Raw genomic sequence first — 18,159 nt, 5'->3', positions numbered from 1 at the left:
TAATTTTATGATTTCTATGCCATGGAAGTCATAAATGAGATGTAGATAATTTTCTACATCTCTGCTTTTAGGTTTTTCAGGTTTAAATGTGTTCATTCAAGGATCAGTATTATGTGTTTTCCAGGCACGTAATGCCATTTTATAGCACAATCAAGTAACTATATTACCTTCAGTTGTTATATATAAAAAAAAGCTCTATATATCTAATATGGCTTAATATAAATTTGACTTCCTAATTTAATGCCTTGAAATTGGGCTGCCGTCACTTTAAGAAGCTCCTGCTCTATCTGAAACTCCGCCTTCAGGAAGTCATTGCAACATGACTCCTCTATTAACCCTTTAATAATGTTTTTATACTAGCGTTGCTCTGAGGAGTAGCTCCTATATTGAGCTCAGCAGTTGCTCAGCTCCAGCAGGTGTTTGCTAATTGCTGCTGACTAGTCTGAAGGAGCCGAGTGGAGGAGGCTGCAGCGCTGAGGAGGAGCTTTGTCTTCGAAGGCGGAGCTAGGTCTATCCAGGCGTTTTACGTAGTTGAACGGTTGCCATGGAGATTAAAGGATTTCTCAAACATGCATGAAAGACTCAAAGTAACACTCCAGGTGTTTTTGACGAGGGAATAACATTATAACATGATGTAGAGCTAAAAAAAAAAAAAAAAAAAGAAGACAACTTTACTTAAACCCCATAAGTAAAAAGTGATCACATTTCACAAAACTGCCAATTAAACTGACTTTTAAGAAAAATATAGAGAAAAGGGTTTAAACTGGTTTATTAAAACCCCAGATTAATCAGGATTAATCTGCCTCAAAACGTGTTTGGCTCGATGAAGTCAAAGTGACGGATCCCAGTTTCTCCCGGCCGGACCTGAACAGGGAGGGGGATCAGGGCAGCCGGGAGGAATCCCAGCCTACATCAGCTGCTCTCATGATCGCTGGAATATTTTTATTTCACAGCCACAGGCCGATGTTTGAGGAGGGGGATCACTTTTCCTGTCATCGCCTCAGTTTGATTTAGATGTCCGTGGAATGGCGCAGCGCATCGCTCTGTGCGCCCGGCGGGCTTTGTGCACGCAGCAGAGAATAGGAAATCGCTTTTTTTTTGGTGACGTTTTGAACAGAAAGGAGAAGATCTAAATCAATTATCAGCATTTTATCCTTTCTGTGACGAGTGTTCTACCTGGCGGCGCTGTGGATGTGATGAGCCAAAAATGTTTCTGCAGTTTTCCTGGCAGCGCGCCTGTGGCTCGGGTTGTTTGTCTGCTCCAGACTCCAGGGCGCACCGATCCTCCGTGAACACAGAACAAATGACTTCTGGGAGTAAAGCTTAAAAAACAAAACGAACTTCCTACTGCTATCTGATCAGAAAGAAGAGGGAACACGACGAAGCGGTCTAAGCTGCGCGCTACGTGGCACAACAAAACGCAGCGATGCGGTGTCGGATCTGCGTCCTGATTTCGCTGCTGCTGCTGGTGGTTCTGGTGCCAGCCTGGCTGGCAGAGACGGCACGGGTTCGGAAGAAAACCACCAGAACCCGGCCTTGTCTGGACCTGCCGGAGGAGATTTTGGAGCAGATGTTCGGGCGGCTCTCGGTGGGAGTGATGAGCGCCTTCCACCACGCTCTGCAGCTGGAGCCCCGGGACAAACTCAACCTCACCTGCCCGACCGCGACACCGAGCCCGGCGGACACCAAGACCCGCCTCCCGGTCAACCTGCGGAGCATCTCCCCCTGGGCCTACAGGTAGGAGCAGCCGCGCGGAAATTTATTTTATTTTATTTTATTTTTTTTATTAACAATTAGTTGCCTGTTCTGTTTTCAAACCAATAATAAAAACTAGGAGTGAATAACTGGTAATATTTAGTTCATTTACTAAATGTCAGAAAAAGTCTATTTAGGGCACTTTGCACAAACATCTGGTTTAAATCCGGTCGCAAACAATCAGTCTGTAAATCACAGTAATTGTGTTTTCATCCCAGTAAAGAGGAGAGGAGTCCAGGCTGATCCTAATAAAAACGCGAATTACAAACAATCCGGTTTAGGGCAATTAAGTAAATTAAACAAAAAAAAAAAACAAACTTGGATTAGTTACTTACTGTAAGCCTTGTGCTGAATGTGTTTCCCAGGATCTCGTACGACCCGAACAGATACCCCCGCTACATCCCGGAGGCCTACTGCCTGTGTAAGGGCTGCCTGGTCGGGCCGTACGGAGGGCAGAGCCAGCAGTACCGCAGCGCCCCAGTCTTCGCTCCCTCCGTCATCCTGCGGAGAACGGGCTCCTGTGCTGGCGGACGCCACTCCTACACCGAGATCTACGTCTCCGTGGCCGTGGGGTGCACCTGCGTGCCGCTGATGGAGAAGGAGCGAGACGGCCAGAGCAGCAACAAGAGCGTGGAGGGAGGAAAGCCCAAAACCAGACAGATGTTCTCTACTGGGAAGAAGTCATAAAGGAGACGGGGGGGGGCATATGACCTTTGACACACGGACAGACAGCTTCGGTTAAACAAAAGCTGAATTTGAACAATTGGACTCGAAAATTATACACCCAGGAAGACTTTATTTATAAATTCAAGAAACAACTGGACGTAAGTGGTTGCAACAGATTTTAATTTGAAGTAATAATAAGAGTAAAGAGGCTGAACATTAAAATGATAAAAAATACATATATTTATCATTTTCTTTTTGCTAGAGCTCTGTATAAATTTTGTTTTGCATGTCCCAATTTCGCAAAAATCCACCAATCTATCAATTATCTTCTTAATCTGGGTCTCCAGGATTTTTTAACATGATTTTCCGCGACCGATGCTGCCATCTACTGGTCGGGAAAGTAGCTACAGTTCAGCTGCCGAGTTTTATTTAACCGGAAAAAACACACCAAGGTTTTATTAAAGCATTACCACAGAATATTGTCTCCTTCAGTTTGTTGTCTTTCTGCCTCTTAAACCAAAATTTAAGAGGCTTAATTTAATAACTCGTGTCCACGACTTAATGACTAGTGGGAACGACTTGTTCCAATTTGTGGGCACGACGTAATTACAAGTCGTGACCACAGGTTTTTTTTCTCTCTCCCGTGTCTCCCATTTGTAGGGTTCCCTCCTCTACTCTGTTACTACTAATATAAAAACCTCTGGAAACCAAGACGCGCCGGACCCCTGCTTTTGAAACATTATCCTGGTAAACCGTCTTCCACTTTTTATCGCGGCAACGTTTTTATAAAGCTCAGTCATCATTTTATTAGGGAAGCGATTCGATTTGATTCCGATTTTCAGGGTCACGGTTTGATTAAAAGACAATTTTCGATTAAGAAACCAATTTCTACTTTACAGTCTAGAGATTCTGTTTGAATTATGAGGCTGACAAGAGGGTAAAAAAAATTAAAACAATTTAAACTTTAAAACAATTGTATATGCTAAAAAATAGGCTTGTGCATAATATTGTGTAACTTAAATTACTATTACTAAATCAGCTTAGCTGTCTTGCTTTTTCCTAAATAATAAAAAAAGGAATTATTAAAATATAATTTAAAAAAAAAAAGAGAGATACTAAAATCGTTTGTGAGCATTTTTGAACAGAATCACTTTCTTCCTTCACCCCACATTTGTTTAGAGCAGTTCATTCCTCAACTCAAACACACAGAAACATCCAGTTATGTTTTAAATTCATATTTACTCACACAAAACTTATTGGTATCAATGCTGAATTAGTGCGTAATGGGGGAAAAAATTTTTTATTTCAACTGAACTATTGTTTTTATACTATCAGATATAAAGTGTTGACTATTGGAAATGTTTATTTCTGATATTTGTGAGACAACTCAAATGAAAAGCTACTAGAGCTCGGGCTCGGTCACGTGATTCAGGCATGAGTTGCAACTTTTCAGCAATCAGTTTAATGGAGAACAGAAATGTGTTGAATGTGCAAATTTCTGATTTCCCTTTCTGAGGTAGATCCACTGAGACACGAGAGCAGGAAAAGGCCCACTCGCTTTGATGTAATGAATGAAAAATGCATAATAAAAGTTGAAAACACTTCACGGGTTTTGCTAAAACAATACTAATATTTAAAAAAAAAAACAACTCAGTAATGTCTAGTCTAATGACAGTAGCAGATTATGATTCTGTTAAATGATTTTGCAGCAAATTAAATTGTCCACTTTTTCTTTCTCCCTGCTGTCCTGAATGCCGTATTTAAGCTCTTCCTCCTGGAAACAGCGGGTGTCCAAGGTTCCCGCTTCCTCGGCCTCACAACAGGTCCGAAGGATAGTTGACGAAACATCGGAACTCGTTGGACAAGTTCCTGTTGTGTTTGGGCAAAAAGCTGCACATTTTTACCCCCAGCAGTTCTTTGGCAACATTCTCCATGGTGGCTCCTATGGAGGCAGAACCAGAAGACGTTGATTTAAAACAATAGAGCGTTACAGATTTCCCCTCCCATCAGCTCCTCTTGTTCTCACCTGTGCACAGCAGCACTTTGCCTTTGCTCAGGTACTGGACGGTTTGGGCCACTTTGCTCAGACACTCCTCGGATAAGTAAGGCGGGTCGGCGAGGACGATGTCGAAGCTCCGCGGCGCCACGCCGGAGGGGAGGGACAGCGGCTCGTTGTAGTCGTAGAAGATGAAGTCGTCGGCGTAGGCGGCGAAGCGGCGGTCGTACTCCAGCACGACGGCCGACACCTTGCCGGAGCCGTCCACCATGCCCTGCTTCAGCTTCTGGTAGACGCTGGGCGAGCTCACACACGCTATCCTGACGGAAAGGGAAAGCAGAGAAGAATGAAAAACACACCCGTCTGTCATAATCCGCATTCTTAAAATGTCTTCATTTAAAAATGAAGTTGACTTTAAATAAGTTAATCCCAGGTCTTTTGTTGTGGCAGGCCTATTAGCTTTTGTATTTTATTGGTGACTTTTCTGTCAGGCAAAGGTTTGAACCTTAAACATCTTCACTGCAATTTGTGACTCAAGAGGCTTCCGCTAACTAGCCGCTAAGAAACTCTTGCTAGCTAGCAAACTTTTTTTGCATATGTGTAACTTATCGCCAGTTAGCCAGACCATGATATACTACTTGCTTACTATTATTAAAAAAATATGCAACTTTCTTTGGTAAGTTTATGTTGTGATACAGGTCTTAAATTTAATTCCTGGTTGTCTTAAAGCATCTTAAATTTGAGTTGGTGAATCCCTGCGTTTTTCAGGAATAATGGGCTCTTTGCACCTGCTGCGCTGACGTCACAACCGCATGCGCAAATGCGGCTCTCTTTTTTCCGCTTTGAGTTACCATGACAGCTAGAAAAGACAAAGTCGTATTTCACACGCAAATAAAACAATATTATGCACTTTGTTGTCTTCCTAATATAATGGGCTTTTAAGTTTTCATGGTTTTCCAAGCGATCCTGAATTAAGAAGACAATGGCTTGTAAATATTCGTCGCTACCAGTTAAAGCTAACGCCGCACAGCAAAGTTTACAGCCTTCACTTCACTCCGGATCAGCTTCTTCAGCCTAAAGCAGAAGGTAAAGGAGCTTCCTGTGTTATTTCCATGGAATCACTTCTGTATTCAGCCTGAAAGAGTTTATGGGAACGAGAGAGCAGACCAGAGCCAGACAGCCGAGCAACTGATCCACCTGTACATAGTGCTGTAAACACCGTCCTGCTTCACAAGAAGCATGCAAAACTAATAAAGCGAAATAACACGGAGACCTTAAGGAACACGGCCATATTTTTCTAAAAGCAACAACTCTGAACCTGAACCGTCAGCTGAACTAGAACTCCGACACCAGAGCTGCTCTACTGTTAAGCTATGGGCTTGTTGTTCCTCACGCTTCAGAAGCAAAAAGCCTGAACCGTAAAATCCCCGTTACTTGGTCTCTGACACTAACGACAATAAATGTACATAATATACTTGAAAACAAGGTAAAAACATTGTCCGTTAGAATGGATGAAAAATGTTTAGATACTTAAATAGCACATTTTTACAAGAAAAATGTCAGAGAATATTGCCTATTAGCATAAGCTAAAGCTAATGTTAGCCACAAAGTTTAAAGAAAGTAAAACTCACCTTCGTATCTGTGAATGTATAACAAGGCGAACATCTTAAAACCTTTCTCCGGCTACTTGTCGGAGCTTTGGATCGATGTTCATCATTAATTGTTACCTTGGACAAACCCTGCAAATATCCAGTGTAAAGAGTCTTTTTCAATAGATCGGAAACGATCGAGCCGCTTTTCCCCAAACGCGGAAGCTGAGGTGCAAAGAGCCCATTCAGGAGGGAAACTGAATTATTGATAAAAGAAAAACACGAGGTGCTGCCAGCTGCAGCATTACCTGGGTATTACATCAATGTGTGTCTCATCTTCAACAATGTGCGCCTTTACCTGCCTCCCTCTCCGGCTTGCCGTACCGCTTCCTCCGCCAGCACCGCTGCCGTCTCGTCACTGTACCAGAACTGACTCATCCGCTGGCGAACACAGGACCAGACAAGTAAACCGGTGTCAACGCAGGTTAAAATGATCTCCATATATGATGTGTTTTACTCTACTTTTCTCATTTCTTCCCTCCACCATTTTGCCCGGAAAATCCCAACATGAGATTCAGAAGACATAAAGAGTTTACACATCTTTAAAATGTACGACAGAGTATTAGAGCCACGGTAAGAAAATTGAAGAAATAAAATTATGAGAATAAAGTTATAATATGACAAGTTTATTCTTGTAATTTGTCTTTATTCTCAAAATACTGACTTTCTTTTCATATTCATTTTACTTTAGTCCCATAATATAATGTCTTTACTCTTGTACGATTTTATTCTCGGAATATTACAATTGTATTCGTGCAATGTTACTAATTTAATCTCAAACAAGTTTATTCTTGTAACGTTATTATCATTTTTTTTTATTCTTTTAATTTTATTCTTTTATCTATTTTCTACTTAGTGTGACCTTAAAGGTCAGTCATAAAAACGTCAGTATTTTCCGATGTAGAAAAACATTTCAAACATTTTCCACCTTTCAGATATTAGAAAACCTTCAGCCCTTCAGCCTCTGTACATCGGAGTAGCAGCTGTGGAGGTGATCTCCAGCTACAGGTACCTGGGTGTGCACATATCCAGTGGCCTCACCTAAAGAACCAAGTCTCATATTTTTACGTCACAAAATCCTGGCAATCTGCCAATGGAGTGCGTTCTCAGAGAGCTGTAGCTCACCCAGTCCTCCTCCACGGCTCCCACGGCGAACGGGTCAGACGGCGTCCCGTCCGGATCAGGACCGGTTCTGGTCTCGTTGTAGAACTCCTGCAGGGCAGCCAGAGTGTGAGCGGACAGGGTGGGAACGTCGTCGTCACTGTCGCTCATGGCTGAGTGAGCAGGTGGAGGGAAAACCTTTGGAAGAGAAATCTGAGCAGGAACTGGAAACCTGAAACGTGAGAGGAAGAAAATATTTCTTTCTAGGTCGGCTTTACTTTTACTTGAGTAAAAATACGTTTAAGTAGTGTTGCTCTTACTTGAGAGCAACACTACTTACTTGAGAGCAACACTCTACTACTTAATGTTCTCCACCTTCCGGTGATCAGAGCCGCAGTAAAATGATTTGATCCCGGAAGAAAGAGCGCTGAATATAATGTTGTGTTCTCGTTAGCAGACCGGAACACCGTGACTCTTTTAGTGCATTCTCCTTAGAAAAACTTACCCGATTAGGAACTCTTCTCTGTTACTGCTGCTGTCAACATGTGAGCTGTCGCTGGGAGATGACGCAGCTGAGAAACTACGGCTACCGCAGAGGGTCAAACTAGTCTATTTACTTGTTGCGCAAAAGCTACTTATTGCTTCAGGAACGGTTTGATAATTTTTCTATCCTGTTACTATTTTTGTTACTATTTACTACTAAATTCTATTCAGGACTTACTATTTTTCTTTTAAGCACTAGTGTTTTACGAGTTTCTAGTTTGTAAAACATGGTTTAAAACGTTTTTTAGGTTCCCACCAATCAAGCGGCTCAAAGCTCTTCATATGAATGGAATATTTTATAAAAGCGGCCGCATTATGACCCTGTATCAGGGGTCAGCAACCTTTTTAATTCAGACATTTTTGCCCCATAACTGCTGTAAAATCCACCTATTTTACAACTGTAAAAGAGACGGATTTTTATAAATAAGTACTAAAGATAATGAATTAAACTGAAATTTATTTTAACGTTCAGATTACAGAGCATTTACATGAAGATAGCCAGATGACTTAAATATCACTGGCGCTCTTCTGTTGTATTCTAAGCAAATATTGCATAAAAACATTTGTCAACACTGTCTAGTAACAGAAGACGCCTCCATGTTAACATATGGGGGGGAAAAAAACAATTTCATATCTGTACGTTCAAGGAAAGCATGAAAGGGTTAAATTAGATTTGATTAAAGAAGAAATACATTTTGGTAGAACTGTTTAAGGTTAAGTAGCTGCTTGTTGAATCAGGAAGTAACTTCATTTCACTAAAACCATTTTGATTTACTGAGAACCAGTAGACAAATAAAAATACTTATTCCTTGCTATGCTAACTAGCCTTAGCAGTCACTAGCCTTACTAAGCTGTTGCTTAGTTGCTAATAAGGAGTAGACAGAGAGAGGAGCAAAAATGATTGACAGCACTAAGACCCGCCTCCTGGCTTAGAGCTGTTGCTTCTAGTTTTTAGAACCATATTGTCACATATTTACCATGTCATCAAATATGCAAAAAATGTTTTATAAAAGTCACATACTGCACATTTATGGTGAAGGCCAAACCCCCGAGAACCTGTTTGGACTTTTATCATCTCTTTAATTACAGTTAAATTAAAAATAAATAAATACTGCAGACAGCACTCTGAAAAATACCAGAGACCAGAAGGTTTTTATACAATAACTTTATGTACACTTTTACACTTCATTAACAAAACAGCCATCTACAATAACTGGGACAGTGCTCTTAAGGAAGAGGATTCTGTCTCCAACATAATGCTCCCCTCAAGTGGCTCTGCTCCTTTTTATTTGGTAAGTTATTGCTGTCCTTCACTTCCAACAGTCTCTGCTATAAATCCAGTGTTTGAGTCGTCGTCCTATCAATGTGCTGCTGTAGAAAAATAACCTGCTGCGCCTGGCAGGACCTGGGCCTTCGTCTCGAGTGGAGGCAGCGGATGCTAAAAGGTCAACTAGAATCCAAATGGAAAATAAAACAATAAAACAATCAAACCGCTACGGTCAACAAGGCTGAAGTTGCTCCCTCTTTAGCTGAACCTGTACAATCTGCCGCCTTCTACTGGCATATAAAAACATTTCAGTCATCTTTATATGAACATTTCCCCAAGAGTTCCCGGTTGAAAACATCATACATTTATAAGTTTACTACATATATACACATATATATATCTATACGTATATAGATATATATACGTATATAGATATATATACGTATATATACATGTGTATATATACATATATACGTATATATGTATATATACGTATATATAGATAGATATCTATCTATATATATATATATATAAACACACACAGCCTCTATTTTGGTTTTCTGTGGTCGCCGACAAGCAGAAGCTCCTTTGTGCCGTGTGGCTCAGCGCTCTCAAAAGAAAAGACGAGGCCCGGCCACACATCTGTCGTCACGGTGACGTTTTTTTTGTTTGTGCATGCAATTCAAGACTGGAGGTGCTGTACTCTTGGCAGAAGATAGGCACAGTCTGTATAGTTTGACTCGATGTATGACATGATCCATTCATACACACATCCAACAATCAAGAAAAAACAAAGGCACTCTGGGAAGGACTGGGGTGTGTGTGTGTGTGTTTGCTGCGACGCTGCACTAAGAAAATGTTACATCACATCCAGGATCTAATTAATGGCATCAGGTCTCACCTTTAGTGAGTGTGTGTGTGTGTACATTCCTTAGAACGAGTCCGTCTGCTCTGCAGTCCGGTTTTTAAGATGTCACTTCATCAAAAACTCTCTTGGCGCCGCAGGTGTCGTTATACAGAGGGGTAAAAACAAAGCAATTAAAAGGAAACATTCAGCTGAGTGCAGGATCCTGGGAGGCGGATGGATCCTGCTGTGCGTAGTGGGATGCAGAGGGGTGGGGCGGGGCACAGTCTTCAGAATGATGGAGTATTCGGGGGTTGGTTCTCAGTGGTTACTTCACGCAGAGGAGGCCGCCCACGTTGGCCACAAACTCCTCCAGGCTCTTCAGGAAGGCCACCTTCTGCTTGCGGTCCATTGTGGGCGGCGTGCTGCTGGCCGTCAGCTTGTTGAAGGCGTCGGCCAGACGCTGGTAGATCACGGCGTCCCTCTGGGAGGACAGCAGGGTCTCCACCAGCTCCGAGTACTCCGCCTGAAACGAGGAGCAGCAGAGTGGAGGAACCAGGAAGGGGAAGTCAAGGTTTCTGCAGGGTTCATCTACTCACATTTAAGGCTGTTTAAGATATATATTAATATAACATTTTGTTTATGTAAAATAGCACCAAGCTTTTTTCTTTTGATTTTTTTTTGCCTTGTATAGGTTAGCATCAGAAGTGATGATGCTAACTAAGCAGCAAGAGTTTGTAAGCAGCTAGTTAGCGGTAGCCTCACCAGTCTCAGAACATAATCATGTCTGCGGCGACTCAAACTTTTGCCTGACAGAAAATCCCCAACAGAAAAAATAAATTATGAAGCGTAGTCAGGTCACAACAAAATGTAAGACCTGTGATAAAACGTATTTAAGGCCAACTTCAGTTTTTTAAAGATGAATTTAAGACATTTGGAAGCCCTAATTTTTAGATGCATGAATTTAAGATATCTTTGAAGGATTTGTGGACAACCTGGGAATATTTTGGAACAAATATTTCACAGTTTAAACCAAACTTTTTCTAGTTAACAAAACAAGATAAAATAAAGTTTAGATTTAAATGCACAAAGTCAAAAGCAAAATAACAAGCTGCGCCCGATTATTCAGCTGCGTGAACCAGCTTCGCTGCGTTTATTTGACCCTAATAAAAATCTCTATGGAAGTTATAGCCAGACTTTATTGGCTTGCTTGCTCGGTATAACAAACGTCTGGATATTGTGAAAAAGACAAAGTTATGAAGCAAGCGAAGTTGATGTGTTAATATGTAAATATTTGGTCAATATTAATCTAAATTGTAGCAGAAAACTGATGGCAATAAATGACATTCTGAATAAACACGGAGTACGAGGCGTCAAACAATCGGTCGCCTTTAAAATGCTCAAGGAGTAAAACACCAGCAGCCTAGTCGCTGCTGCACGCTGATTTTCTGTGATGTTTTCTTACCTGATGCAGGCAGACGAGTGTGTAGAGGGCTTCCCCTGCCGCCACCGTCATCTCTGTGTTGTGTTTCTGCAGCACCAGCATGTCAAACACCAGCTGCAGGCAGAAAACGCAACAACATTTATCATTATAAAGCTCATTAAATTCCCACAAAAGGGACTCGCACCAAAGCAAAAAATGTCTGGATGAAACAAAATTCAGAAGGTAAAGTATTGTAAAAAAGAATAAAAAAAAAAAAATCATTAAGTCCCATTGCTTTAAACAGACCTCCAACATGTGCACAATAAATATGCAAACTTTTCATTTTGTAATGGGACTTCCTGCCACAGGCCGCTTCCACCAAAGCAGTTCAAACTCAGCACAGGTCTAAGTTTGACCCACCGGAGTTGCTGTAGTAGTTTTGAGGTTACGGTGTAGCATTTACCAAGAAAAATGTTATTTTAAGTTCAGTATTTACTTGTTATTGCACCAGTAACATTAACACTTCCCATAGTCAGCCTAGCAGACCCACGCTAGCCTTTAGCGGCACGGCAGCCATGTTGGGTCTCCTACCTTGAGGAAGTGGCGCGTGGCGATGAAGAGGGGCGAGTCCTTCTCCTGGCTTTTGGCGCACTGCTCAGCCAGAGGAGACAGAGCCTCTAGACACAGCTGACTGACTTCTGAACTCATCCTGCAGGGGGCGTTAAGGAGCTTCACCTGCTCTAAACACTTTCCTGGAAAAGAACTATTCCTAATGACATGGAAAAACAGGAGCAGGTTATATTTTTTTGTTTGTTTGTTTTTGTGCAAAGTCTATTCTAGGTGTCATAAAAGACAAGAAGTTAAATCTGGGTGCAAAGACGGGTTTAGAGGATACGAGGTCATTCCCAGCTCCAGTGAAAACATGAGGCTCTTAAAAAGGTCTTCAGGCAGCTGGGGGATCTTTTCTGGAAAGATCTCACAGATGAAGGTGATGAGCTTGTAGTACTGGTTACACAGAGAAGGAAACTGCAGGGGGGCAAAAAAAAAAAAGAAAAGAAAGATGAAACATTGTCAGAACGAGATCTCAGAAGCCACTGTGTCTCCATGTGGCGTCCATGTTGGCTCGTTTCACCTTCAGCAGGTCCTGAGACATGAGTGGAAGAACGATGTTGACGCCGTAGAGGACGACGTCGGCCGCGGAGACGGTCCGGCTCGACGCCGGCGTGCCCTGCTCCTGGTTTCGGAACACCTCATCTGGGAACACAGGCGTGGCGAGGTTTGAGGGGAAACGTCGGCGGGTCGGGCCTCTCCGCCGGCGTTCGGAGGAAAGGAGGACTCACCGTTGTCGCTGAAGTCGATGAACTCCTTGGAGAGCAGGTTGGTGAGCAGCTCCATGATGAGCAGCAGGTCCTGGTACTGGTCCTCCTCGGCCGTGGCGTCGCTGCGCTTCCTGCTCTGGTTGTTTTTGGAGTAGACCTGCAGCAGCGTCAGGCAGGCTTCGTACAGCTTCATGGACTTAGTCTGAGGAAACAGAAGGGATATTCTGTGGCTCTGGCTCCTTTTTCCTTTAGATTTCCTTCCTTACAGCTAATGCTGGACACAAAAGGCAGATAGGAAGTTATCTGCAGGTTTCAGCAAGTCGAACGCAAGACTTTTTAATGCCACCTGGAATGAAATTTAAGACCAAACAAAAGATAAACATAGAGGATGATTGGGGAATTGACAAATATTGTCCAGCCAACTGGTGATACTTTTACACTTACCCATGATAGTCGCAAAAAATCTAGCAATGGTATGTTAGCAGCTAGTTACTGACTGGCTTGAGTCACAGAACGCAGTGAAGGTATCCACAGAAAAAAGAGGGAGAAAAAGAGACTAAAACAAGATTAAATAGTCCTGTCATGACAAACTACACTTTTCAAAGGTCAATTTAGATCTTTAATCATGGCTTAAAAATTAAGCCATTTTTAATTATTTAAAATGGCTCAATAAAGACGAGAACAAAAACTAATAAAACAGTTTCCACCCAAGAGTAGTTGTTGCTCTGAACACAACAAATTTATCCAAATCCCCGACCATCTTTTTCTTAAGATCCTGGTTGTTTCTCCGATATTTTTTGAAGACTTCTTAAGGCTGGAGTCCGTAATCAGGACAGAACGATTCCACACTGAATTATCTACAAAAATGCTCAAGATTTTATCCCTCGAAACGTCACTTTCCTCTGATGCTGACTTTACTCGACAGTACGGAGGTTTTACAGAAACGCTTTGTTTTTTTTTTCTAAGACAGTGGTAAGGACCTACATTGCTTTTAAAACACATTTTAAAAAGTTTGTGTCAGCTGCACATGTATTCACAACTATCAAAAATTACTTCTCCTGAGTTTAATCTGAAAAATACGATTCCTCCGCTGTCATATGGCTCTGGAGAAACAAAACTAAGTAAAAACAACAACAACAAAAAAAACGTGGCTGACAAAAGATGCAGGTTAAATACTCGTTTCAGTCTTTAGAGGAATAAAAGCTAATTGTGTCAGAGGAATCCGCAGAGACGGGATGATGTCAGGTCTCACCTCTCCCAGGTAGCAGATCTGCTTGTGAGCCACTTCCACGAAAACCTCAATGATGAGGTTGATCGTTTCAGGCGTGTTGCTGTAAACCTGCAACATACAGACAAAAAGCTAAACACATTTCTCCTGACTCCAAGAAAAACAGCTCCACCTAGTGAGAGGATTCTGTATTGCGATGCTTTTTGTTTTTGTAACATCAGGCGTTTTTGTTAAATTTATTCAGATTTTATAAGTCAGTGTGACAAATTGTTTGCTTAGTTGCATTTCGCAGTAATGCCATTTATGCTTGTTCAATATTTACGACAGAATACTTCAACAAATAATTGATTTGCTCCCTTTTCTTCCTTTATCCGTCCAAGTGTCAAAATGTAATCTTTGGATTCACTTTTAGGACAACCAATCAAATCGTCTTTGCCGTGAAGATTAATCAGGTGTTATTTTAAAAGTTTTGCGATCTGATCCACATCAAGTCCATCGGGATCCGCCACTGATCCGTCGTTCGACACAGAATCAACACGCCACGTCCTCGCTCACCTCCATGAGGCCGATGCAGCTGGACAGGAAGTCCATGAGGAAGGAGAAGAGCGAAGCCACGTTGTCTATCTGCGTCGCCTCGGCGATGCCGCACAGCGCCTCCAGTGTGGCGACTATTTCCTGTTTGACCGCCTCTTCCTGGCTGATCTGAGCGAAGTTCTCCTGGTTGATGAGGCTGAGGAAGCGCTGCTGCAGGGGATGAAGCACCTGGACGCGCAGACGGAAACTTACACCGTCAATTACGGCCGAGAACGCAGGATGGTTTGTCCAAATTAAAACATGTGCTTCACATTTAGTTTATTTGCTTTCCTTAGTGCATTTTAAAGAAAAAGGTTTACGAGAAGATCAATTTTACTGCCAAAAGGATGACTTCACACACACACACACACACACCCACCCACCCACCCACCCACACACACACACACACACGACGCTGGCCCACAATTTGCAGAGTCAACAGATGAAACTCTTTGAGGAAGGATTTCATTAATGCTCACGGTTGTGTCTATAATTTTTGACCATTTAAACACATTCAAGAGGTCACACACTGATGTGGGATAACATGTCCTGGATCCCAGTCTTTGGTGTTCAGTGAGGCTGTGAGGTCAAGACTGTGGAGTCTCGTTATGTCTGGATCTACAAGGGTGGTGTTAACGATTGACTTAGTAATCGAGTAATTTATCGATTGCTATTGATAAATTTATTCTACAGGATAAAAAACCCCATCGAGATTCAAGACAAATTTTTCAAGGGAATCCTGGCCAAGAGTCAGAAACAAAGACAAAAAAATTCAACAGTTAAAAGAAAATATAAAAAGTTATAAAAATGATTAAATCGGCCTCAAGAAGCTTTAATTGAATGTTTCTAATTTTTACTTTAATTGAACAATAAAAAAACAGGATTAGTCTCAAGCCTGAAGTATGAATTTTTTTTTCAAGTGTGCAAAAACAGATGAGAAAAATATTTCACACTAGTTTTAAAAATTAAAAAGCAAACTTACATCGAGGCATTTTACATCAACTTTCAGTCTCAAGTTTGAAGGATAGAAAACTTTTATAAAACAGAAATTTCTAATCCATTAATCTTCTTAAACATGTGAAGCTGGACAAATACACTCTTTTACTGCAGTTTTATTTTCAATTAGGAAGTCTAAATAAATTGAAACCTCACTCCATGACGTCCTCATGTGTGTGTGTGTGTGTGTGTGTGTGTGTTGGTTTACCTCAGCCCAGTACTGCTGCTTGGTGTCGGAGTCCATGTTGGCGAAGCCTCCCAGGACCAGCGCCTTCATCAGGGATCTCTGCACGGAGCTGGACAGCAGGTGGAGCGGCGGGCTGCGGCTGGCGAACTGCTTCGCCAGGCTCCACCAGCCCTCGCACTGCACCACGATGTTCGCCCTGTCCAATCAGAGGGGCAGAGTGCGTCGTCACGGTGAGCGCCGTCCTTACAGGGGGGGGGGGGGGGGGTTTGACCCAACAGTTAGAGGACACAGACCAGGTCCGTTCAGCTGCAGCTAACTGAGGTCTGTTACATCACCAACCCCCTTAAAGTGGTTAAAAACTTATTAATTTTCAGAGATAAAAAATTTAAGTAGGGATGAAACGATTAATTGTGATTAATTGACTTACTCACGATTAATCAGATTAATCATGATTAATCGATTACTGAAATAATAGTTAACTAATTTAGTAACTGATTAATTGTTAACTAAAAAGTCAGAACAAAGCCAAACAAAACAGTAATTAAATCAAAACGGTACAAAAATATGTAGATTTTATGTTGAAGATAAAAAAAACTTCTTTGTCTCTAAATCTATCCAGAACTCCTCAAGTGGCAGTTTTAGCTTCAACTGGTTGAAATAATGTACAAAAAAAAATCAAAAAAATCTATTAAGCAACTTTTGCCATCAAATCATGAACTGGCTGATTAAAAAATAGTCCCAGGATTAAACGCTGTATTGACGTTAAGTGAAGCAGAAGGTGCGTATTTCATATTTATTTAGCAGTTTTTAGCCGCAGATGCACCTTTGGCTACAAATGATCAAGCTACTGGAATGCTGTGATGCTGCATTTTAAGGCAATAAAATGTTTTACTTCCTTATTTAGAAAAAAGAAATGAACATATTAGCTTTTTTAAAAAGAAAATGTTTTCAATACTGTATAAAATAAGCTATACTGGTCAAAAGAAAAACCTGCAGAATGCCATTTATTTTTTTATTGATTACTTGAATAATTGTTAGCTGCAAACAGAACAAAATGAAAGGGCCTCATTCTTAAAACCGGATATTTGGGACGTAAATACTTTCAGTTGGACCGAACACAAAGGAGAGCGTCTGGAAACGGATGGTGGAGGCCTCACCTCTCCCTCTTCTCTACCAGCGTCACCAGCAGCTCCACCGTGTCGTTGGCCAGCTCCGCCTCTGAGCTCCACACCGACAGATTGTTAATCACCTTCTCCAGCAGGTATCCCACAATCCACTGGGCTCCCTCTGTGTCTGCGCCGAACGCTGTGCTCAGAGGTATGCTGATCTGAGGAGGAGCAGCAGGGAAACGTTGAGGGGAGGCGGGCGGGCGGGGGGGGAAGGACGCGGCCGGTGGCGCGGCCCCACCTGCTCGTAGAGCTTCTCGTCCACCAGCAGGTACGACTTGGCCCAGCGCCTCAGGAACCACATGATGTCCTTCCCCATCTGAGGACTGAGAAGCTCCGTCAAGCTCGCTCTGGTCGCCCTGGACTCGACCTCCGACGTCCTCAGCACGGCAGACAGCAGCCTGCGACAGAGGAGGACAGGAATGAAACCTTTCCACCACCGGAGGACTTCAGGGAAATTCTTGACTTATTTCCTGAGATTTCAGTTCCTAGAAAATTATCAAGTTGTTTTTCTCTCTCTCTCTCAATAAAGTCAGTTTCTAGTACCGTCATATTAATACGTATAGGTTAATGACATGATGAGGCCATGTGATCATTCCTGACTCAACCAGGGCCGGATTTAGAAGCATAACGCCCCCTAGAGGGGAACCAGTTTTAGTGCCTTATCCCAGAAAAAAATGAAAATAAAAACAAAATCTATAACTCTTGCAAACTACAGAACATTTATAGGAAGTTGTACATATTTGCAGGTACAAATTGAATGATGGCTGGCTTAAAACGCCTGGCAGACGTCTCTATGTTAGTCCCAAAATCAAGGCAATTTTCAAATATTTGAGTTTAGATTTCAATTAATACAAAATTGTTTAATAAAAACACCACACGTGAAATCAGCCCTTGACTTTAATATGAGGAGCAATGTGTGTAAAACATCGGCCCTGGGCTGCTGCCCCTGAAAGCCCCTCCTAAAGTCTGGCAATAGATCCAACACTGGGAGACAAAAACCCACTTCATTATGACATACAGAGTTTACCACGGGTTTCTTTAGCTGAACTGTCTTATTTTATTCCAGTGACGATTATTAATTCCCTAAACACTGATGTTTAAAGAACATAAAAATACAAAAATATAACATCTATGTAACTGGAAAGACAGTTAGAATAGAAATATTGTTTTCTATTTAAATAAAAAGTCAGGATATGGATCTGGAAATGACGTCACATCAACAGAGTTTCAGAGGCAAAAACGACTTATTAGCATCAGCTGTTAGGAAAAACGAGGAGATAAGAGAATTTATTGATCCAAAACAAAACCCTGTTTCCCACTGATCAGACTCAGACTGACTCAGAACTAAAGCTGCTGCAACAAATCGAATGATAAATAAAAATGTTGGCAATGATTTCTATTTTGATGATTAATATTTTCTTAAGCGCAATTTTGTTTGGAGAG

At 41.8% G+C, this 18,159-nt stretch overlaps 3 protein-coding genes across 4 annotated transcripts in view; 1 reads left to right on the top strand and 2 right to left on the bottom strand.

The window, feature by feature from the left end:
- The first annotated feature begins 945 nt into the window (after nucleotides 1–945).
- Nucleotides 946–3,710, top strand: il17d (interleukin 17d). Its single transcript, XM_032568682.1, has 2 exons — nucleotides 946–1,737; nucleotides 2,121–3,710. The coding sequence occupies exons 1-2, from the start codon at nucleotides 1,427–1,429 to the stop codon at nucleotides 2,440–2,442; spliced, it is 633 nt and encodes a 210-aa protein (XP_032424573.1). The 5' UTR covers nucleotides 946–1,426; the 3' UTR covers nucleotides 2,443–3,710.
- eef1akmt1 (EEF1A lysine methyltransferase 1) lies at nucleotides 3,372–7,744 on the bottom strand. Of its 2 annotated transcripts, XM_032568680.1 has the most exons (5): nucleotides 7,673–7,744; nucleotides 7,192–7,399; nucleotides 6,365–6,447; nucleotides 4,448–4,737; nucleotides 3,372–4,363 (listed from the first exon to the last, which is right to left on the bottom strand). In XM_032568680.1, the coding sequence occupies exons 2-5, from the start codon at nucleotides 7,336–7,338 to the stop codon at nucleotides 4,236–4,238; spliced, it is 648 nt and encodes a 215-aa protein (XP_032424571.1). In that variant the 5' UTR covers nucleotides 7,339–7,399; nucleotides 7,673–7,744; the 3' UTR covers nucleotides 3,372–4,235. The 2 variants fall into 2 exon arrangements, with proteins under 2 accessions (XP_032424571.1, XP_032424572.1); XM_032568681.1 differs by lacking the exon at nucleotides 7,673–7,744 and having other exon boundaries at nucleotides 6,365–7,107; nucleotides 7,192–7,303.
- Nucleotides 7,745–8,858: 1,114 nt separating this feature from the next.
- The window catches only part of xpo4 (exportin 4), a 56,936-nt gene continuing 47,635 nt past the window's right edge, over nucleotides 8,859–18,159 (bottom strand). Inside the window, exons 14-24 of the mRNA XM_032568672.1 lie at nucleotides 16,955–17,114; nucleotides 16,705–16,874; nucleotides 15,569–15,743; nucleotides 14,347–14,553; nucleotides 13,816–13,902; nucleotides 12,585–12,765; nucleotides 12,377–12,498; nucleotides 12,140–12,270; nucleotides 11,836–11,953; nucleotides 11,287–11,379; nucleotides 8,859–10,347 (exon numbers count right to left, since the gene is read on the bottom strand). Coding sequence (XP_032424563.1) covers nucleotides 10,150–10,347; nucleotides 11,287–11,379; nucleotides 11,836–11,953; nucleotides 12,140–12,270; nucleotides 12,377–12,498; nucleotides 12,585–12,765; nucleotides 13,816–13,902; nucleotides 14,347–14,553; nucleotides 15,569–15,743; nucleotides 16,705–16,874; nucleotides 16,955–17,114 — 1,642 coding nt within the window. The 3' untranslated portion in view covers nucleotides 8,859–10,149. The remainder of the gene's footprint in view (nucleotides 10,348–11,286; nucleotides 11,380–11,835; nucleotides 11,954–12,139; nucleotides 12,271–12,376; nucleotides 12,499–12,584; nucleotides 12,766–13,815; nucleotides 13,903–14,346; nucleotides 14,554–15,568; nucleotides 15,744–16,704; nucleotides 16,875–16,954; nucleotides 17,115–18,159) is intronic.

The sequence above is a fragment of the Xiphophorus hellerii genome, chromosome 7 (assembly GCF_003331165.1).
Source record: "Xiphophorus hellerii strain 12219 chromosome 7, Xiphophorus_hellerii-4.1, whole genome shotgun sequence".
NCBI lineage: Eukaryota > Metazoa > Chordata > Actinopteri > Cyprinodontiformes > Poeciliidae > Xiphophorus > Xiphophorus hellerii.
Note: the sequence above shows the minus strand (reverse complement) of the source record. Positions and strands in the feature narration are given on the sequence as shown.

Coding starts and splice junctions, on each gene's coding strand:
- il17d (XM_032568682.1), top strand. CDS start 1,427: ATGCGGTGTCGGATCTGCGTCCTGATTTCGCTGCTGCTGCTGGTGGTT. Junction 1,738..2,120: donor ATCTCCCCCTGGGCCTACAG/GTAGGAGCAGCC, acceptor TGTGTTTCCCAG/GATCTCGTACGACCCGAACA.
- eef1akmt1 (XM_032568680.1), bottom strand. CDS start 7,338: ATGAGCGACAGTGACGACGACGTTCCCACCCTGTCCGCTCACACTCTG. Junction 4,738..6,364: donor CAAGCCGGAGAGGGAGGCAG/GTAAAGGCGCAC, acceptor CCTTTCCGTCAG/GATAGCGTGTGTGAGCTCGC. Junction 4,364..4,447: donor CAAAGTGCTGCTGTGCACAG/GTGAGAACAAGA, acceptor CTGCCTCCATAG/GAGCCACCATGGAGAATGTT.